The sequence below is a fragment of the Mercurialis annua genome, linkage group LG8 (genome assembly GCF_937616625.2).
Source record: "Mercurialis annua linkage group LG8, ddMerAnnu1.2, whole genome shotgun sequence".
Taxonomy (NCBI): Eukaryota; Viridiplantae; Streptophyta; class Magnoliopsida; order Malpighiales; family Euphorbiaceae; genus Mercurialis; species Mercurialis annua.
The window spans coordinates 40,379,770-40,402,006 of record NC_065577.1 but is presented as its reverse complement, the minus strand read 5'-3'; the positions used below and the strand labels follow the sequence as shown (position 1 = coordinate 40,402,006).

Below are 22,237 nucleotides of genomic sequence, written 5' to 3'. Positions count from 1 at the left end.
GAAAATAAACCTGAAAATCTTGCATGTGTTAATGTTCAGTAAAAAGCACTACCATAATATTTAAGATTTTGAAAAGAATATTTTATTTATTTAGTTGGCAAGATCTATGGGGAGACTCGGAAAAGATAAAAGACCGAGTTGGACTGTAACCAACGAGTCCACAGCAACAGAGACAGGTGTAGGTTCGTTGAAGCGGCTGCGGCGGCCGGGCCTATTATATCTCCTCCACCCACATGCACTTTCTCTCTCTAACCAACCACCTTTTTCTCTCTCTAAAAACTAACTTTATTCAACTAAAAAGATCCAATCTTTATTGTATCAAACTCAGTTGCTGACACCATCTTCACCATTACCAACTTCTCAAAAACAAAACCCTTAGGTTAACGTGTCATCCATGAAGAGCTCATCTTATATTCCCGTCGCACCATGTCATTTTTATAACGAGCCGATGAACATTTATCGTAATTTTTTAATTGTTATTTAATTTTTTATTATTAAATATTCTACAAAATTAACGTATTATTAATTTATTACATAAATAAAATTTCACCATTGATGATTTTTAACCATTACCAACTTCAAAAAACAAAAGCTAGGCTAATGTGTTAACCATAGAGTTTATCTTACATCCCGTTACACCGGAAAATATACAATACAATCGCAACGTTATATCATTCGTACAATATACTAATTGTAAGTTAATTATGTAGAAAATTACATGATAAAAAAAATATTATATAGTAAATACTCATTGATTGATATAAAAATAACGCCGCGCAACAGTTTTATGTGATAAATAATCTGTTAGACCATATCATTTGTAGACGGACCGATGAGTATTTATGATAAAAAAAGTTAATTACTATTTTTTTTATTAAATACTACTTATTTTATAAAATTAACATATAAAAAACCGAGAGCAATGGTTGTGTTGTATAATTATCCATGCACCATTACATTGGACTCTTATAAATAGCTCACGTCTCTTTACTAAATTTTGAACCATTGTCGTGTCCCAATCCATTTGTTTATTTTTAAGCTTTCTCTCTCTAGAATTCCTATTTATTACCCTTCATTTAACTAACAAACCCTTTTCAATTCTATCACAAATTTGCCTCTCTCTCTAGCTGTCTTCTTCTCTCTTCCATTTTGTTGCCGAGTCGCCTCGTATTTCTCTCGAGTTGACTCGGTTTTTTGTTCTTCTTCTGTCTACAAACTCAGTCTTCAACCATGAATGGTGGGGTGGATAGGTCTCGGGCCTTTGTTAAAGATGTTAAGCGTATTGTCATCAAGGTTGGTTTTGTTTTTTTTGATTACCCAGTTCTTTTTTTGTGAAAAAGATTCGAGCTTTTTGGTTTATAGATTCGGATTTTGTTCTGATTATGACCTTTTTTTAGCTTTATAAATGTCTTTTTTGTTGTTTAATTGAATTGGGTATTGGAGATTTGTTTGATTCTAGTTAAATTTTGAACCTTTTTGATGATTTGATGGTGTTTTGATTTGGAAATGGAAATGAAATTTGGGACTAATTTGTACAATTTTAATGATTTTTGTGGTTTTTGTAATTGAAGGTTGGGACTGCTGTTGTGACTAGAGGTGATGGGAGATTGGCACTAGGGAGATTGGGAGCTTTTTGTGAGCAGGTAATGTAATTCTGTTGAGTTTTTAGCTTTAATGGTTGGTTTGGTTTGTTTGTTTTGATTCATTTTTGGTTAACGTTGTAATCTTTTTTGATTAATTTACAGGTTAAAGAGTTGAATTCTCAAGGGTATGAAGTTATTGTGGTTTCATCAGGAGCTGTTGGCCTCGGTCGTCAACGGCTTAGATACCGCAAATTGGTTAATAGCAGGTTCTTTCATTTGCCTCGGTTTTCCGTTTTGTTGAACTTGAGAAATGTTTGGATTTGTTGAAAAGTTGCATGATTTTGTATTTATGTGGATTTTATACTTAAAAATGAAATTTGGTGTTGAATGCAGCTTTGCTGATCTCCAGAAGCCACAGGTTGAAATTGATGGAAAGGCTTGTGCAGCTGTTGGACAGAACAGCATCATGGCTCTTTATGATACAATGTTTAGTCAGGTGGATTTCAATTTTTGTTTTATGTGAACTAAAATTTGAGATCTGTTTTTGAAATTGAAAATTTAGATTCATGTATTTGTTTCAATTTTAAACTTTTTCTATATGGTATGTTGGTGCAGCTGGATGTGACGTCGGCTCAGCTTCTTGTGACGGATAATGATTTTAGGGATAAAGGTTTCAGGAAGCAACTTAACGAGACTGTCCAGTCACTGTTATCTATGAGGGTTGTTCCCATATTTAATGAAAATGATGCGATCAGTACCAGGAAAGCTCCATATGAGGTAGATCGCTGACCTTTTTTGGCTCCATTTGCTAGTCTTGAGTGTCGCTTATATATCCTTTTTTGGATTTATCTTTTCCAGGGGTTCATATATGTGCGTATGTGGAAATTATAAATCTTTTTTCTTTTTAAAATCAAATGCACTGTTCATGGTCATTTTTATTTTTATTTTCAGAAAAAAGGAATTTTAAATGGGCCAAAATTGACAATATATGTTTAAAGCATAAACATAATTTTTCAAGTTTTGAAATTTCTAAGAGTTTTGATCTTGAAGATGTCGATGATCTCGTTTTGTTTTCCATTTTTTATCCTTTAAAATATTTTTTCTGTATGTTTCTTTTATGTAATAATGCATTCCTTGGTACTTACTGAACAATCAGTTTGTAAAATTGTCTTATTGGACTTTTTTTGCCTTGAATTTGATGAAATTTCATATTTTTCTTTTAAGAACACTTAAGCTGCTAATTTGTGTCATTTTGATTCTGAATCTTGCTATCATTTCCAATTGAAACTATTTCATTGTCTAATGCTGTAGCCATTCATCTGTTGTTCTGATTGAGAAATTTCATGCAGGATGCTTTTGGTATTTTTTGGGATAATGACAGCTTATCAGCTTTGCTGGCTTTGGAGCTACAAGCCGATCTTCTCATTTTGTTGAGCGACGTGGACGGTCTTTATAGCGGCCCTCCAAGCGACCCACGCTCAAAGCTGATTCATACATACATTAAAGAAATACATCAAAGTGAAATCACTTTCGGCGACAAGTCTAGAGTGGGAAGAGGAGGCATGACAGCCAAAGTAAAAGCTGCTGTAAATGCAGCTTATGCTGGTATCCCTGTTATTATAACAAGGTACACCTGCCCTCTATGCTAGTTTGTTCTGCATGGTTCAGTGAAAAAGTGAACAACCGAAAATTGTTCACTTGAAAATGTTAACTTCATTTTAAGCAAGGATTTCTCATTCTGTGATGGACCTGATGGTCGTATGTCTTTCTTGAAAATAGTTCAAATTTTTCCTCTTCTTTTGTTGCTAGTTGTATGTGCTCCTTAGTCTTGCTGGTCCCATGGGAGAACTTGAATCAGGAAATAGATATTTGTCCCATTCTTTTTCTCCATTGTAATAAGTAATGAATACTCAAACCTTACTCGTATAGTGTATGAGCATTAAGAGTCTTAAGTTAAAAGATTTTAAATGAATGAATTTTTTATAGGGATAATTTTGTGAATGTTTATTTGGGAAGTTTGTCGCAATTTTTATTCTATTCAAATTAAATGAGCTGCACATACATATTTTCTACTTGCTTGAACTATCTCTTTTCTTTGGGCATGCAATGATTCCATAGTTGTCTTTTTTGAAGTGGGTTTGCTCCAGAGAACATACTTAGAGTCCTTGAAGGAGAGCGTGATGGCACCCTCTTTCATCAAGATGCACATTTATGGATACCAACTAAAGAAGTTGGTGGGCGTGAAATGGCAGTTGCAGCAAGAGAGAGTTCCAGAAGGCTTCAGGTAATACCACCGATGTATTAGGTGATGTAGAGAGTTACTAATTTATGCTTTTAGAATCCTTTAGTTTCCGACGGAAGTTGAGGAGCTATTTTGCTCCATAACGTATTGCGTACAAATATTTGTTTTATTTCAGCAGCATGATGACAGTAGTATCTTTTCTTTTAGGCATTGTCTTCAGAGGAGAGGAAAAATATTCTGCTGGACATAGCTAACGCCTTGGAAGCTAATGAAAAGAAAATCCTATTGGAAAATGACGCTGATGTTGCTGCTGCAGAATTAGCTGGACTGGAGAAGTCCTTGATATCCCGGCTGGCTCTAAAATCTGGAAAGGTAAGACAGCACTGAATTGAGTCAGCTGATTTAATTATTTATTTTTCTTATTTGTACTTCTGCAAATTTCTCAATGGCTGTAGCTGTTTACAGTGTTCCATAAAATCTTTGCTCTATCTTTTGCATTGAGGAGTAACTTTTATTAACTATGGCAGATCAAAAGTCTCGCAAACTCAATTCGTGTGCTTGCAAACATGGAGGATCCAATTGGTCATGTTTTGAAAAGAACTGAGGTACTCTTCTATATCTTTTTGGCATTGTACAATCTACACGTCGTAATGAAGAATATACAAATACAATATCTAATGAATGAATTGGAAAATAAACTATTGATAGGAAAAAAAATGCACCTCACTTCCAGCTGTTTTGTAACACTACAAGTTAGATGCTTTCTGTCGTGTTGCAGTTTCATATAATTATTGATAATTTTCATGAATTCAGCTTGCTGATGGACTCCTGCTAGAGAAGACATCATCTCCTTTAGGTGTTCTTCTGATTATTTTTGAGTCTCGACCAGATGCTCTAGTGCAGGTAAATAAGCTTACGTCTCTTATATCATATACACGGTTGTCAAAACCAGCCCAGCTGGTTCAGTCCAAAAAAAACAGGGAGTTGGGCACTTGAATGGGTCGAAATTCGAATGATCCTTCCAACATTTTTACAATCAATATGTTGAAAATTCGTTGACCAGTTTGATTACTCGTCAATACAGTTGACCCCAGTCCAGGTCAATGATTTTTGCAATTTTTTAAAATTTGAAAGTAATTTATAACTTTATATTATGTTTTACTTTAATTTTAATGTTTTAAAATCTAAAATTGCCTTGCATTCAACTTACTTTCTACGTTGAAGTTTGAAACTGTAGTTTTAAAAAGATTTTAAAGTTTTTACTCTAAATCATTTTGCCTTAATAACTCAAATTTCACATGAGTTTTTTCTCTATTTACACTATTAGAAATAATTTTTATTTTTCTATTCTATTCTATTCAAATGCAAGTTTGATACTTGATGATAATAAAATACAACTGTGTAGAACATAATTAAATTGAATCGGCAATTTTTTTTTTTTATAAGATCATTGTAATTGCTGAACTTCGTATGATAAATACAATCTTACATGTGAGTTTTTGTTGCTATCAAACATGAAAATTTAGTGTCGGATTTTTCTAAATTTTTTAAAGCATGTTACGATATTTACATTCTTCACAGGGACAATTAAAGAATAACTTCTCTTCCTGATTTCTTGGAAGTCTCTTCTGCTTATTTTGCCACCACGTTTTTATGCTTGTCATAAACATTTTCTTTTATTCTATTGAAACAGATCGCTTCATTGGCAATTCGAAGTGGGAATGGGCTCCTCTTAAAAGGAGGGAAGGAAGCCAAGCGTTCAAATGAAATTTTGCACAAGGTTTGATTCTTTAGCTATTTTTTAACATTTTATACGCATTTTAAAAATATCAAATGGTGCCTAAATTCTTCTCTCTTTCATTATATTTACAGGTTATAACCGGAGCCATTCCAGAAAAAATTGGTGGGAGACTTATTGGACTGGTTACGTCAAGGGACGAAATTCCTGATCTTCTCAAGGTGGGGAATCTTCTAAACTAAAAAATAAATGGCTTTAACTCTGAAAAATCGTACTGGATGTTAAGAAACTGAACATGCAAGCCTTTTTTTTTCTCAACTTGCTAGCTTGATGATGTGATTGACCTTGTGATCCCAAGAGGCAGCAATAAGCTTGTTTCTCAGATAAAGGCATCAACTAAGATTCCTGTTCTGGGTCATTCTGGTATGATGGTCGTTTTTGGGATTCTTAATTCTGTAATGATGGCTCTATGCATGTAATATTCTGGATTTCGTAGTAAACCTGATTTTGTTTCTATGCAGATGGAATTTGTCACGTATATGTTGATAAATCTGCTAAGATGGAAATGGCGAAACGCATTGTTTTGGATGCGAAAACAGATTATCCAGCAGCATGCAATGCTATGGTAAATCTTTTATCCTTTTTTTTTTCATGGGTGTGATTATGGATTCACATATGTCCATTTTCTTTTGTCCATTTTCTTTGATTGTTCTTGTCCTGGAGAATTTCCTTAGTGGTTTTCTTTTGTTCTGCACAGGAAACACTCCTTGTCCACAAGGATTTGGTGCAGACTGGTGGGCTTAATGACCTGGCTGTTGATCTTCGCACTGAAGGTAGGGATCATTGCCTTAAGAGTAATGCAACAGCATGATTGTTATTTTCATGTATCAAATTATTGTTTCTCTTCTGGTGGCCTGTATTTGTAGAGAATACCTGGGATGGCAGCAGATAGTACCAGCAAAAATGGACTACTCTCGTTCCCAAACTCGTTAATATTTTAATTACACATATCCGTCCTAATTACATGTTCCATCCCAACCCTTCAAAAAATACCCATAATGGACCCGTTTAATGGGAAAAATATTGAAAATATATGGTTAAATTTGTTCTCTTTCCTTAGCTTCTGTTATGATTTACTTGGGACAACCTTCAAGCATGAATGATTTGCATTTACCGATCAAAAGATGAGGCTGCTAACACTTGCTTCTTTCTCAGGTGTTAATTTATATGGTGGACCAAGGGCTAGCAAAGAGCTAAAGCTTCCAAACGTACATTCATTTCACCATGAGTACAATTCTATGGATTGCACTATTGAAATTGTCGATGACGTGTATGCTGCCATTGACCATATACACGAACATGGAAGGTACTTTCTGCCTTTTCCCCAAAACAATTATGTAGTTACTCCTTATTCTTTTGGCGTGTGTACACGAAGACATCTATCGGTATAGTTGATATATCCTTACTCTTATTGGCAGTGCACATACTGATTGTATCGTAACGGAAGATCATGAAGTTGCAGAAGTTTTTTTACATCAAGTGGACAGGTAAGATAGTTTCATCAGTTGTTCTCCTTCAGTTTCTTTACACTTGACGTTTTTCCAGTTGTCCGGACTAGGGATGTGCATTCAGTTCCAAGTGAACCAAAATTTTGTGCTTTTCAAACCGAACCATTTTGAATATACAGAATCATCTGATTTGGTTTGGTTTACATTGAAATTGAACTGAAATTTTTTTAAGTTCGAAACGAACCAAACCAAGAAACTGAAACTTTTTGTAGTTTCAAACTGAACCAAACCGAATACTTGAGTCATTTAGGTTATTTTGTTCAGTTATTGCACACCCCTAGTCTCAAATGTGTAATCTAATTGGAGATCCATATTGTGTAATCATTAATGGGACAAATATCTCATGCTACTTGAAACTTGACTTTTGCAGTGCTGCAGTTTTTCATAATGCAAGCACGAGATTTTCCGATGGAGCTCGGTTTGGCTTAGGTGCAGAGGTAAAATTCTGTTCCATAACTATTTTTAGCAGAAGCTGAAAGGCTCACGGATCTCATAGATGATGTGCATTGGTCTCTGAATAGGTCGGAATAAGTACAAGTAGGATTCATGCTCGTGGTCCTGTTGGAGTTGAAGGATTGCTAACAACAAGATGGTATGAATACACCTATGACCTTTACTTGTGTAATCTATTACCATTGGCCACCTTTATAATAACTCATCCATATATTTATTTCATAATGGCATTAGTTTGAGAAAAGTGTTTTTCCAAAGAAAAGAAAAACCTTAATTCGTTTTTAAGTTTTCGGAACTGTTGTTCGAAAAAAGTAGGTAAGAATTTTTTTTACAAATTGCAGGTTTGAAAAATGTAAAAAGTCAAACAAATAATTCCAAAAAAAAATCTAAAATCACTTTTCTGGTTTCAACATCAATCCCAAACAAGCCCTAAAGTAACCCCTATGAGGCGTGTGCTAAAATCGAGCCCAACTGAATAAACGAACTGAACACACAAATTTGGTTCGGTTCGGTTTGACTATATAAAAATTCAGTTTTTGTTTTGGTTTTTTAGTTAAATTTTAGTATAAATGCAAGGCTTAATTACTTAAAAACACCCCACCTTGTAATTTTTTTTCGTTTATACCCTGACCTAGGAAAATTTTCAATTGTACCCTATTTTGGATTTTTCGTTTTCATCTCTACCCTGAAGCACTAAGTTGATATTTTTTCAACTAAAAAAAAGTTAAAATAGTCCTTCATCTTTAACCTATATTCTAATTAAACATAAATGTTATTAAATTTACAAAAACACTATCTCTTTAAAAAAAATCAACTAATTATAAAAAATTAAAAATCCCTAAAAAAACCGTCGTCCGCCACCGCCGCGTGTTCCTCCATGGAAGGAGGAACACTGTTCCTCCTTCCATGGAGGAACAGATCTGTTCCTCTATTTTGGAGGAACAGATCTGTTCCTCTATTTTGGAGGAACAGCGCTGTTCCTCCAAAATGGAGGAACAGCTATTTGTTCCTCCATTTTGGAGGAACAACGAACTGTTCCTCCAAAATGGAGGAACAGCAATCTGTTCCTCCATTTTGGAAGAACAGATCAGTTCCTCCATGGATGGAGGAATAGTGTTCCTCCTTCCGTGGAGGAGCTGCTGCTCCTCCTTTTCCGGATGGGGACGGCGGCTCCGGCGAAAGTGTACAAAAGTAAAAAAAAATTAATTTTTTTGTTTAAATTTAGAGACGGATCGGAGAAGTATGATGGTAGATCGAAAAGTTTTTTTAATAATTTAATTTTTTAATAAATTTTTAAAAACAATTAATTATGTGGACTTGTTTACACTTTTTGAAAGTTGAAGGATTTATTTGTATTTTTTCAAATAAGAAAAAATATGGTAAAATCCTTCTATTTAATTGTTATTAACGTTTTTATCCTTAAAATATTTAAATTATTAATTGTACCCTTAGTTGGGGTAGAGTTGAAAACGAAAAACCCAAAATAGGGTACAATTGAAAATTTTCCTAGGTCGGGGTATAAACGAAAAAAAATTACAACGTGGGGTGTTTTTAAATAATTAGGCCTAAATGCAATGGCAAAAACTTAACTGAACCAAAAACATCAACCAAACTGACTAGTTTCATTCACTTCATTTGAAAACATTATGTTCTTATTATTTTTGCTCATGTTGGTCTTGAAGAAATGCAAGAACTTCAGTTTGGTTTGTTTCAGTTCGATTTGAACTGGATGCATATCCCTAAAGATTATAACATGTTGGTACTGAGTGAATGTTTGTTTTCGTTTGCAGGATTTTAAGAGGTCATGGACAGGTAGTAGATGGTGATAAAGGGGTGGTTTACACCCACAAGGATGTTACTCACGGTCTATCGAACGGGTTCGCACCATCTTCCGTCAAAAGAAAAGATTAACAAGTGTAAGCTGTAGTAGTCATGTGAATGAGTTTGTTTGTACTTCCCTATCTCTGAACAGAAGAAAATGGTGGTGGTGGCATTGGCATTGGCACTCAGATGCAATGGTGACGGTGCCTTTTTATTGGCTGTTGCCTTTAGTTTTGAGAGTATGCATTTTTTTTTTCAGTCGATCTCCCACTATTGCTTCTTCATACCTTATGGTATTCTGTGTACTCCTTCGCTTTAGCTAGTTTATAATTCTGTCCCTTATTTCTTTCATGATGACCTGATTTTATAATAATGAGCAGTTTCCGTTTTATTTGTCGAGTTGACTTGAGCTTTTTTGCTCAGCATTCTATTCTATTTGCTTTTATGTTCTTTATAATACAGCTTTATACTTTGCAACTCGGTTACACACTAATCTGAAAAATTTCTGCCATGTCGATGATTCGTAGGGTTAAAATTTCTGTTTATAACTGTTGTTACTGCTTTATTTATTATATTTGGGTAGTTTAACTTCTATCTTATTGATTGTTTTATTTATCAAAATGTTACAACTTGTTGCCAGATAAATAATTATTGGCTGAATTTGTTATAATGTAATCTCTTGCTTTTGAGAGACGGAAAGTTCAGTTATCAGAAGCATCTTATAATGTTAGTTATAGCTGCAGGTGATACAATTTTCTCACTTGTGGATGGATTTGTTGATTTATACCGTATTCTATTCTCATACTGTAATTATTCTCATAAAATATGTCCGCTGCTGTTACATCATAAGCACATCGCAGTAGATGACCAAACCATAAATTTACGATTATTGAACTATATATTTTATACATTTCAGTTTTTTTGTTACAATTTGGTAACCAACCTTCATTTTTTAAGAACATGAGGCTACTATCGTCATTCCAAACTGAATCACCAAAATGTAAAATAAAACATTGGTAGCCGAGTGTAAAAGCCTATGATTCAATAACCGCAAATTATTTGAAATCTCATATGCTTCTATAGTTATTTCTCGAACAGATTATTTTAGAACCCCTTATATTTATCATAATTCGTAGACAAAAACAAAAGTCTGGTACCACATTGTTTTTTTAAAATTAATTATTTTAGTTTAGTTCTTTGGCTCGGTTAACTAACAGTAAAAATGGACATTGTTGATGGAAATAAAAGTAAGGAATCAAATAGTTTGATTTTTAAAACAGAGGGACCCAGAGAGTGAAGTGGGGGATTTCTGAGTAATTTGCTCTTATTTCTTCATGGTCATCACCAGATTCAAGTAGCAACTCTTCTCTAACATTTTACAGTATACAATTTATCAACAGATCAACACAATCTATACATATTTTCCTTACGAAACTGGAAAAGTTTTGGGACCAAAATTAAACGAAATAAAATAACCATGCAAAAGCAATGAATCGTAAACTTTCGAGCAGCGGCATGTCATTCAACATTAAACTAAGAAGTTGAATACATTTCCATGACACAGTTTTTGATTCAATAAGAAACTACTATCTGCCTTATATAAGCAAACAAGCTTGTGCTTAATTTTTCTTCAGCCATACGCTCATGCTTCCACGAACTGCTTCAGATCCTTCAACCAACCCAAGAACTCTCGACTATCTTTGTTAATCATGTACTCGTGCAGGAAATTGATAGTGCTAGGCTTTATCCCTCTATTCTCCAAATACTTATGAAACGCCTTCTTCAATTTCTCATCTAAATCACTGCAAAAACAAAACAGAACGAACAGTTATTATCCGTTCAACATCAACATTTATCGCCAATGCCTAAGCAATTGCATGCTTACTGAAAATTAGGTCCCTCGTAGGCAATTTTATCTTCTGAAAGTTCTGAATTTTTGACAGACAAGGTGTCAACTACAATCCCATCAGGATAAGCAATACAGTGGAACTCTAAAGAAGTTCCGCTCTTTTTCGAGACAGAAACAATCAACGGGATGCTAGATCGAGTTGGCTTTTCAGCATCGTCTATGTCATCATCACCGACTTGATTATCTTCCCCGGTTACCAGATCAGGCATGTGAACTTCTACTTTCACAAGTTCACCATCATACTCTCTTGTCAGTATAAGAGTTTGTTGCCCTGGATTATCGTCGATCTTGAAAGGAAATCCTTCTGGAATCGTCTCGACCTATTATATAAATACCCAAAATAAAAAAAACAACAAATGAATCAAAAAAGAAAAGAATAGACATAAGAATGCTCCTTTAAAGGTAATTTCAGAATTTCTTACCTAGAGACCAGGTTCTCTGCGAACCTCTCTCACAAAAACAACACTACCTTAATAAAGTGAGCCTCTCTCAAAAAAATTCCACTACCTTAAAATGGGTGGTTAGCTCCTGTAAGAGAGAACCACCGTGAACTCTCGAGGTGATAAAACGTAAGATACTAGTCGGTAGGGGTGTGCACCGAACCAAATCAACCAAAAATCTGATTCGAACCAAACTGAATCAACCAAAAAGCTGAACCGAACCAAAAATGGTCTGTTCTATTCAATGTTGTCAAAATCGCGTTTTAACTCGTACGATTTTACGATTTTACGAGGTAAAATCTTCTAAACGATTTAACAAGTTTAAAAAATTGTGTCTTGATAAAATCGTGTGAAATCGTGAGTCAAATCGTTAAAATCAGTAAAAAAGCAATTTTACTACCTTTATAACCGAGTCTAAGTTTCAGTGCAATTTTATGCAAAATAAAGCGTGGACTTGGTAATACTTAATTGGGCTTTTACATAAAAAGGGCTCTATCCCCACGTTCTTTAATTAAGCATAGCCATAAAAAAATGTAGCCATAAGCCATAGCATTAGAAAACGGCTCCATACTTTCAAAAAAAAAACGGCTCCACATTCTTTTATTTTTCTCGTAATTATTTTTCCTTTTTTTGAAATTTAATTTTCTACTCTAACTCTTTTAGCCATAAATAAATATATCCTTTATCTTTCCAATTTCTTTATATTTTTGTTTTAAAAGACAGGGATTTTTTAGATGGCAAACAGTATAAATATTTTATATTAGATTTTAATATTGATACTAATTAATTATTTTTGGTGCAATCTAATATTTAAATCTATTTTATTTATCTACACAAATATTTTTACTTTTTATGAAATGAATGTTTTACACATTTTTTATTTATTACGTAAAACACTTGATTTTTCAGTCATGTTGTCAGTAAATAAAGTGTCATGAATGATATATCATTTAATAAAACTAAAATTTATAATATTCATTCATATTTGTACCTTAATTCTCTTAAGATATATTTTATACAATCTGTAAAATTTACGATTCTACGATGCGATTTTAGGTTGCGAGTTTATAACTCCCGTCCCGATTCTACATTAGAAAAGCGAGTTTGACAACATTGGTTCTATTTATGAATTATAAATTAAAATAAAAAAGGACACTGTCCGATTTAAAATTTTGAAAAATCCAACTATGTAAATATATCATAAATTTTAAAAAATAATCCTATTTTTACGTGTATGCTAAAACGTAGTTAGTATAATACATTACAATTTTTTTGTATCTTTAAAATTTCAAAAAAGAACATTTAATTTTTAATTTTGATACAACTGAACCGAACCAAACCTTATCCCAAAACTCACTTTGGTTTTTATTTTCTTAAAAAACCTATCAGTTTTTAACATTTTCACTTCCAAACCGAACCAAATAACCATTTCCACACCCATACTAGTCAGTAGTTACATTTACAATAAAATTTCTAAAAAATATTACTCGTTCAAGTAAAGCAAAAACAGAACAATCAAAATCAATTTTTTTCAAGATCAGTAACTAGTAAATAATACCTTGCATTCATTAACTACCTTTGCATAACTAATAAAATAAGAACCCTAAATTCTCATTCAAATAAAACACAAACATAGCGAATCAAAATCGAACAATTTCAACTAGCAACAAATAAATTATGCACTAATATTTATTAATGTTATTCAAATCAAAATCCTAAACAAGAACATAATTAAATAATTAACAAAGGCATCATTATATCATAAATAAGCTAAAAAACAACATTTACTCACCCGCTCATGATCATCAGTTTCTTCAGCAAGCTTAATTTCCATATCAAGAACTCGGAGAAGTGACTCAGTAGAAGTTCCTTTGTTGGGTTCATCAGCGGCAGCAGTTGAAAAGTGGTGCCGGAAAATTGGAAAAACAACAGCAACTGACGGTTTACCGAGAGCAAAATTGGGATGATTAATGGCGGAAATGTAAGTTCTATGATTTCGTTGAATGATTCGATTAGTTAAATTTAAAGTGGATTTGCGGATTAATGAAGCCAACGCCATTTTCAGAGATTTCTAGGGTTTTAGACAAATTGGGGATTTTTAGAGGGTTTAAGGTTTTGTTTAAGAGGGGTTTTTTTGGGGAAAAGGTAGAATACACCCTGTAGTTTTTGCTGGGTATTATAGAAACACTAGCTTATCGAATTATTTCACCAGATATTATCCGAGACAAAATGCACTAAATGCTAGAATTACAAAAAAATATACAATTCAATATCTTTTTTCTAACAAAAGGTATAACTCAGTATCCGTTTTATAATTTTAATAAAATTAATTATTATTTTTAAACGGTAACCTCCCTATAAAATAATGAGATAAGTTAGTGACCGTTTTTTAAGGATTTAAATCTTATTACACTTTCTATAATTTTAAAATAACTCAGTGAAATTTAGAATTATCAAATTAAAAAATTAAATTCAATAACACTAATTAACAATGATAATATAAACAATATGACATAATGTAATAACCAAAATAAATATTTTTATTTCTACCACTGATGACCATCTCCATCTTCTTTTATGTTACTTTAACTTAAAAAATATCACAAATATTCAGAAAATATTTTTATTGGTTAAATTTATCGGTAAAAACATATATTAAATCTAATTTATTTCGAAGTAAGAATTGAATAATAAAAATCTTTTAACAATAAACGTACGTGTTAATATAAATATTTGATTTTAAAGTTAGGATCAGTTTAATTTTACATATTTTTAAAAATGATTAAAACTTGACAATGTCAGTAATTTAATTTGCAATTACAAGACGAACTTTGCCCTAATTTGCAATTACAAGACGGACTTTACCCTAATTTGCAATTACAAGATGAACTTTAAAACTTAACAATGTCAGTAACCAATTTTTATTTTTTGGTAAATTGACACACCAACCAATCATGCAACGACATGTAGCGGTACATTATAATGTCCACATTCGTATTTTTTTAAATTGGTGTACTAATTTGCTAAAAATAAAAGTTGGTTACTGATATTGTCAAGTTTTAAAGTTCATGTTATAATTGTAAATTAGTGTGAAGTTAGTAATTTAATTTACAAATAACCTTTTTTTTTATAAATGTACCGGTTTGGAATTTTCCTTTTTTTCTTTTGCCAATGTACCGGTTTAACTTCCTTAATAAATCTCATTTTTAAAGTCTTTTAAATTTAAGCTTTTTATCTATCTGACCCCGAACTTTCATATATTTGATAGTAATTTTTTTAAACATCTTCCAAAATTTTGGGGTTTTGGTAAAGAGCAAAAGACTATAAATCTCACTACTCATCGCTCAGTCGCCGCCGTTATCGCTCAGTCGCCGCCGTCACTCAGGTATGCTTCTCTGTTAATTGTTTACTTAGGTTTTATAGCTATTGATGTCTCTAATGATGTGTAATTTTTTAAAATTTCGTTCATCATTAATTTTTTCTTTGTTTTAAAATTTAATGTGATTATTGAAGAAATGTTAATGTTAGCCTCTGATGATGATGAAAAAGTTACTTTCGTTCTTCTGAGATTCTCTGTGCGGAAACCTAAACTGAACTGAAGAGGCTGTTGATTGTTTAATTTTTTGCTAAGGATTTTTAGATCTGTTTTGAAGTTTGTTTGTTGCTGTTAGTATAGATATTGAACTTCTTTACATTAATCATGTTTGTTTAAAACTGAGCTATATTATAATGCTGAAAAACTTCCATTCCGTAGCGGAGAAAAATCAATTGATCTTCAATGTCTCAGTTTTCTTGCTTAAATAGAGTTTGTTGAAGTGTAAAATGTATTATTCGTGTATTCATGCTGGTTTGTAAGCAGGAATAAGGCTAAATGCCACTTATTTCTGTTTGATGCTTATGTAGTTTTCAGTAGTTATATTGTTTGTTCAATGATTAATTATTGTATTCTATTGTTTTTGTGCTAGGATTTTTGTCGAAGACAATCTGAAAGGTCCTTTTCAATATGAGGTACGGGTTATTCTTTTGATTTTTTTTTTGTTCATCCACTTTCCGGTGTTTTTCCATGTCTGTATTATATGATTTACCTAGTTGAAGTATATCTTTACTTAATCATTGACTTTAAACTGATTCATTTTCTTTTTGTTACCATGTATTTTGTTATTCCTCTTCCAGCCGGCCGATGGATGAAGATGTAAGTTATTTTTCCACCCTGCTTCTTTTTTTTTGTCCGTAATATAGTCTGTTGATCACTAAGGTGCTGATTGTATTAATTTGTTTATCTTTGTGTGTGCCGACGGTAGCAGGTTCCTACTAAGAACGAGGAGGAAGAGTTCAACACAGGACCTCTCTCGGTACTCATGATGAGTGTAAAAAATAACACACAGGTCTCTTAATTTCATTCTCCAAAGATGCTTGTGTAGTATAGTTATTAAAAAGTTCCTATTATACCCAGTTATCTGTTCATTTAATAATTATGAAGTCCCGTTAGAAGTTTGATCTCTCTTTTTATGCTGAACAGGTGCTGATTAATTGCCGCAACAACAAAAAACTTCTCGGGCGTGTTAGAGCCTTTGATAGACATTGCAATATGGTCCTTGAAAATGTGAGAGAAATGTGGACTGAGGTTAGTATTTTGATCATCTTTTTTCTTTGGTTGAGGTTAGTATATTGATCTCTATTATTTGGCATTGCAATTTGTTTTTGTTTAGGTACCAAAGACCGGAAAAGGCAAGAAAAAGGCGATGCCTGTTAACAAGGATAGATTCATTAGTAAGATGTTTCTTCGCGGAGACTCGGTAATAATTGTTTTGAGGAATCCTAAGTAAGCTGGAGCTGCTTTCGAAATTGACTTTAGAATGCTGAAAAACTTGGCCAGATTTCAATTTCTATATTTGCTGTAAAAGCCATTTGCATTAAAATGTATGTCTTGAGGCTCTAATCTCAGTTAGGCTTTGTCTTTTGTTACAATAGACAAAGTGCTTTAACCCTTGTGAAGATATTATAACATTGTTGAGGTTATTGTACATGTAAATGCACTTGCTTAGATTTCTTGTGTATTACTTTGGGTGAAAATTATTCATGAATTCTAAGGAAATGGGAGTGGTGAATTGCTGTTTTTAGTAATACCTTTATGTGTTTACCATGATGTGGTGATATATATATTTTTTTGATTCAATATGTTTACATTAAATTTTATTAATGATCAATAATTAAATATTGTTTGAAAATATATTTAAAATTAAAATATAAGTTTGAACTATTCAGAAAAATATAAAGTGGATTTCAGTTTAAATTAAAATTTAATACAAATGTATTTTTTTTGTTAATTGAAGAGGATATTATATTTGAGAATAAAGTATATAAAAAAAGTATTTTTATTCGGGGTTTATTCATCTGGTCATAAACTAGAGAGAGACATTTTTGATTATGCAATATTTTCTTCGTTAACTATTCCAAAAAAATTCAATTTCATATAAAAATTATTACCTTCATGAGTACGTTCGCTTATTCCGCTCGTTTATTTAATTATTGTGTACTTGTAATATTTTTTTGATTATCAAGTGTAATTTATATTTTAGTATCATTAAATAGTTATACTCGTTTTCTTTTATAAAAGATAAAAAAAAGTTGCATTTTTATAAAAATTGAAAAAATAACTATTTTATCAATGAATTATAGCTCAAATGGAATAAACATTAGGTTGCATTCTGTTAAGATTATTGGTTGAATTCTTCAAGTTCAAGCGATATATAAAGTCCAATGAAAATTCAGAGATCAGATAAATAAAAAACGTAAAGTTAAGTGACCTTAAAATGAGTGAATCTTTGAAAAAAAAAAGAGGCAATGCCGGAAAAGATATAAACAGAAACGGTGACGTATAACGCTAAAACGCAAACAAATAAACAAAGAAAAGAGACCAAAAGTGATGATAAAAAAGAAAATAAAAAGATGACAATAAATATAGAACTGTCTGTAAGGCATCATGTCTGAATATAATTATGTCTTCCTTCTTACCATTACCTGTAAGTTAATCAAATTTGAAAAACAAAGCAACCAAAAAGTGTCAGTTTTCAAAGAATATTAACAACATTCCACCAAATTTAATCATAGCCCTAATCCAAATTTAAGCAAACCCCAGTTCTGTAGCTTCACAAGAAATTGTATAAAGTTCATGGGTATCTTAAAAAAGTGAAAAAGGTTTAATCTTTGAACCACCCAATACTGAAAAGATTCAGTCTTTTTTCTGGGTCTTTTGTAAAAGGTGGGTTAGAGAGAGAAAGAGGTTTTAGAGAGAGAAGGAGATGAAGGAGGTGTTTGGGAGTCCAGGGAGAGTGAGTGGATTAGGATTAAGAATAGGGCAGTTTGTGTTTGCTGCTGCTTCTATTGGTGTTATGGTTTCTGCTCGTGGCTTCTTTAATTCTACTGCTTTCTGGTAATTTTTTCATTTCATTTGCTTTTTTTAGATTTTTAATGTTCTTTTTGTGGTGTGTGCTGTTTTTTTTGTGAAATTTAAGTAGCTTTTGGTGTTTGTTTATGATATTGGTGTTTGTTCAACTTGTTTTAGTTGGCAATTGATGAGGGAGGTTGGTTTGTTTGTGATAGGTTTAGTTAGTTGATTAGCTAAATTCTGCTGTTGAAAATGAGTTTTCGTGCCCCAATGTCAAGTTTCCCACACGTTTTTGAGACGAGAAATGTTGATTGACTGAAGTTTGTGTTACTTAACACATTGCTTGATTTGAAATGAGCTGGATTTTAGTTTGAAAACTCGATTTCAAAAGAATGATATGCTAGGCTTGTGTTTTTGCATTGATTAATTGAGGAAATCAGCAAAATATAACTTTGGACAATGAAGGAAAATCAGGTTTGGAAGGATGATCTGTTTTTCTGGCAAAGTAAGACTCGAGCATAACCAAATTATTTTATTGACTGGAGATCTAAAAAAATCATGGCCATTATTAGAAATGTAGTCATTTCAGTGATCAAGTGACGGTGTACTGCATATTTTATTGATCTTGTTGATGCTAAGTTCTTTAATATCCCAGCATTGCCCAGTCAACATTCAGTATGTAGCTTAATTCAGTGAATCTGGTGGAAAATAACAAGCTTTTGATCTCAATTTTACCCGTAACATTCCCTCAATGGTATATGAGTATTCCAACTATAACAATTCCGATGAGAAGTCACTCGTTTTGGACAGGATTTAATCGAGATCCGACTGCATTGCTTCTCTTCCTGTGGCGTTTGTCATGTCTTTTTCCCCTTTTCGTGTATTAATCTTTCTCACGAGTTTGATACTCGGAATAGTCGATCTCCTGCTCTTCATACAAAAACAATTTCATTGTCTTTAATTGATATTTAGAGAGTAGAGTTGATCAGAGTTGCTGTCTGATTTCATTACCTTTAGGCATAACTAGAATACACAATTTGTATATAGTTTTTATTCTACCACTCTTTTCGCCAACCTGATAATCTTAGTCGTGCTAGACTTAGCTATGAAATGATACCGGCACAACATGCTAATCCTCATTTTCCTTAATTTTGTATCCCCGGCCATGCTTAAATCTTTTTATAATTGAGCATGAAGGATCATCCCTTGGATATGCGCTGTTTCCTGGTGTAGATCCTAAAACTTTGCATACCCATCAGGCTTATTCAGCGTTTAGCGTTGTTCATGTCCATGTTTTCATATGATAATTGATATTTTACATCCATAGGCATGGAGTTACTAGGTATCTGTATGTCACTAACAACACTCATATACACGACTTTCTAATACGTGCCTGTACTAGTCTACTTACATGGTGGTGCTCTCTACTTATGAATATTGATCTCTTTATTTTATGGTTTTGCTTTTGCGAGCACATCATTTTAACAATGCATTTTTTCTTATCTATAGTGGTACGGTAGTTTTGACATGTGTGTTTTGAATCAGCTATTTGATTGCGTCGATGGGGCTTCAAGTTCTTTGGAGTTTTGGACTTGCATGCCTTGATATGCATGCTTTAAGATCAAAGAGAAACCTACAAAATCCTGTCTTAGTGAGCTTATTTGTAGTTGGTGACTGGGTAAGTATATTTCATTTGCACTTACATTTAGTTAATTTGGTGAGTCCCTTGCTCATGATTCTATGCAATTAGGAATCCTTTATGTACTAATGATTGGAAGAAAAAAACGATTAAATAACTGATAGGATATAGAAGCTACTACTGGAAAAAGCAATTAAAGATAGGTTATCCTATTTGTTTTTATTTCACTTGGTCCTTAACAAATATTTTGGATTAACTAGTTCTTTAACTATTTATTTTGTACACCCGTGGTCCTTTTATGCATGAAATTTCGTCGTTTTATTGGCATAAAAGGACATCGTTTTTTATAATTCCGTCCACAAAAGGACCATTGGTGTACAAATAAATTGTTAAAGGACTACTTAAATGCCAAATAGTTGTTAAGGACTAGGTGAAACAAAAGCTAATAGTATAGGGACTTTATGATGAGTTTAGCCTTTAAAATATAGCCTTTACATTATGTGGGTCATTTGATAATAAATGAACTTGAACAAGACGATGACTGTCCTGCATTTTTCTTTCAAATTCTATGCTTTAGGATGGTGTATTATCTTTTATTGTCTGTGCGATAGATTTGTCATCTCCTTGTAGGAGTGCCAAATTTGTTACATTTGACAGACCATGGCCAAATGTCGATACGATTAGTTGGTTCTTAGTTCCTCTTCCCTGTCTAGTGTCTCCCCTCCGTCCCTGCTTGTCCCTCAAATCAAATTCTGTGTGAAATCTGATAAACCACCATTCAGATATTTGTCATCTTATTTGTGTCCATTATAGCCACCTCTAGTGTTGGCCTTAAAGATAGATAAACTCAACTCAATGAAGCCTTAATGCCTTGATGATGTATATGAATGATAACAAAATCCCAAAGTTTATTAGCCAATTTTATTTTTTTCATTATTCCTCGTGTCCCTTTTTCTTCTACTGTTAGTTGCTCTGTCATGTCTATCATTTGTTGGAAACACGGAAGTTATGATTTTCGACCTTGTTATGAATCTTTATGATATTTCCTATTCTAATTCAAGTTTCATGTGATAATTTGTGCTCTACTTCATCCGGAGATATTGCAAATTCTATGTCGCAGTCGCAGTAGATTGTCATATCGTTGCATGACTTTGCTGCTTTTCAGCAAAATTTTATTAAAGAAATACGCTTCTATAGAAAATGTTATCCTGTATATCTTTTGGTTTTGGTATTCGAAATCTATATGTTGCACTAGATTGTCATCTAGTTGCATGACTTTTCCGTTTTAGAGCTAAATTTTTATTCAAGAAATTATGCTTCTATAGAAAATGTTATCCCTCAATTTTTTTGCTTCTCGTATATGAAATATTTTCATGCATTCATATTTGTATTTTTACTTGATCATCTAAACATTGTTTTAATGATCGCTTAAATTGCAGGTGACATCGATCCTATCACTTGCAGCTGCAAGTGCATCTGCTGGAGTCACGGTTTTGTATGCAAGAGACTTACATTATTGCAAAGCGCCGCCTTATTTCCCATGTAGCCGGTTCCAAATCTCCATTGCTTTTGCATTTATCTCATGGTTTCTCCTTGCCATATCTTCCCATGTTATGTTTTGGCTTTTGGCTAATGTATGATTATGACTTAATGAGAATCAACCACACGGACCGATATTCTTCATTACATTGTAAATATTTGCATTTCTGGAACGTTTCCGTTTTTTCTTGGAAATATCAGAATTGTCCCTTCTCGATAGCAAGTTTGTTTACCTAATTACCTGTAATATACAGTTTTGAAGAAAATGTTAACTTGCACCTTTCACTAGTTTTTCCTTGCATGATTGAAAGCAAAATATTTGTCTATTATGGTTTGTTAGGAAACATTCATACTCGTCCTTCCGAGTTCCATATTCATGTCTCTACTGTGTGAGATATACGCTTTTTATTTAAGCATGTAATATGCCAAATTGAATCGAACGATACAATGATTGTTGGCTAGTTATGTTAATGGATGACTGTTGAGCTATTTTATGTTGCACGAAAGCAGAAAGCGGAAATGCTGAACGAAAGTGTTGAAGTGAAAAATGGCGTGAAAGGACATTTGTAACATGAATACGGTACAAAATATAAATTTTTGGAGTTTCGGAAGTGATTTCGGAAATGAAAACAAAACACTAGCGCTCGACAAGTTCTCGTGCAACATAACTTCCTATGAGCAGATTAATTTCTATACGTCATACTCTAAGTAGTATGCTATGCAAGTTGCCACAAAACTAGATTATTATTGTATGACATTTCTGAGCATTAATGAAGAATAGCATTAATATGCTATTTAAGCTCTTGAAAGAAACAATTAGACTAATTTTAACACTCAAAACTCTCTATATACTTGTAGCCATAATTACCATGTGATGTTGTATGGCTTGTATTAGCCTCAGCACAGCAAGTAGAATA

The 22,237-nt window shown here is 32.8% G+C and overlaps 4 protein-coding genes and 1 non-coding gene across 6 annotated transcripts; 4 read left to right on the top strand and 1 right to left on the bottom strand.

Annotated features, from left to right (window-relative positions):
* The first annotated feature begins 1,002 nt into the window (after positions 1 to 1,002).
* Positions 1,003 to 9,796, top strand: LOC126660416 (delta-1-pyrroline-5-carboxylate synthase-like). The gene is made up of 20 exons (XM_050353909.2): positions 1,003 to 1,293; positions 1,572 to 1,643; positions 1,746 to 1,849; positions 1,977 to 2,079; positions 2,199 to 2,360; positions 2,933 to 3,210; positions 3,717 to 3,867; positions 4,033 to 4,197; positions 4,353 to 4,430; positions 4,639 to 4,728; positions 5,519 to 5,605; positions 5,698 to 5,784; positions 5,890 to 5,986; positions 6,085 to 6,188; positions 6,321 to 6,396; positions 6,779 to 6,929; positions 7,042 to 7,110; positions 7,502 to 7,568; positions 7,653 to 7,723; positions 9,375 to 9,796. Exons 1-20 carry the CDS (start codon positions 1,231 to 1,233, stop codon positions 9,493 to 9,495), a joined length of 2,196 nt encoding a protein of 731 aa, XP_050209866.1. The 5' UTR covers positions 1,003 to 1,230; the 3' UTR covers positions 9,496 to 9,796.
* A 1,098-nt stretch (positions 9,797 to 10,894) lies between these two features.
* Positions 10,895 to 13,911, bottom strand: LOC126659485 (uncharacterized protein At2g39795, mitochondrial-like). The gene is made up of 3 exons (XM_050352772.2): positions 13,547 to 13,911; positions 11,291 to 11,634; positions 10,895 to 11,207 (listed from the first exon to the last, which is right to left on the bottom strand). Exons 1-3 carry the CDS (start codon positions 13,811 to 13,813, stop codon positions 11,048 to 11,050), a joined length of 771 nt encoding a protein of 256 aa, XP_050208729.1. The 5' UTR covers positions 13,814 to 13,911; the 3' UTR covers positions 10,895 to 11,047.
* Positions 13,912 to 15,014: 1,103 nt separating this feature from the next.
* LOC126659518 (uncharacterized) lies at positions 15,015 to 16,880 on the top strand. Of its 2 annotated transcripts, none has more exons than XM_050352809.2 (6): positions 15,015 to 15,139; positions 15,720 to 15,762; positions 15,928 to 15,946; positions 16,056 to 16,139; positions 16,274 to 16,378; positions 16,464 to 16,880. In XM_050352809.2, exons 2-6 carry the CDS (start codon positions 15,758 to 15,760, stop codon positions 16,578 to 16,580), a joined length of 330 nt encoding a protein of 109 aa, XP_050208766.1. In that variant the 5' UTR covers positions 15,015 to 15,139; positions 15,720 to 15,757; the 3' UTR covers positions 16,581 to 16,880. The 2 variants fall into 2 exon arrangements, with proteins under 2 accessions (XP_050208766.1, XP_050208767.1); XM_050352810.2 differs by having other exon boundaries at positions 15,017 to 15,139; positions 16,059 to 16,139.
* Positions 15,282 to 15,359, top strand: LOC126662377 (small nucleolar RNA Z159/U59). The gene has a single exon (XR_007635754.1). It is a non-coding gene; the product is annotated as a small nucleolar RNA Z159/U59 (small nucleolar RNA).
* Positions 16,881 to 17,705: 825 nt separating the features above from the next.
* LOC126659660 (CASP-like protein 5B2) lies at positions 17,706 to 21,539 on the top strand. The gene is made up of 3 exons (XM_050352974.2): positions 17,706 to 18,187; positions 19,688 to 19,820; positions 21,221 to 21,539. Exons 1-3 carry the CDS (start codon positions 18,057 to 18,059, stop codon positions 21,419 to 21,421), a joined length of 465 nt encoding a protein of 154 aa, XP_050208931.1. The 5' UTR covers positions 17,706 to 18,056; the 3' UTR covers positions 21,422 to 21,539.
* The last annotated feature ends 698 nt before the right edge of the window (positions 21,540 to 22,237 follow it).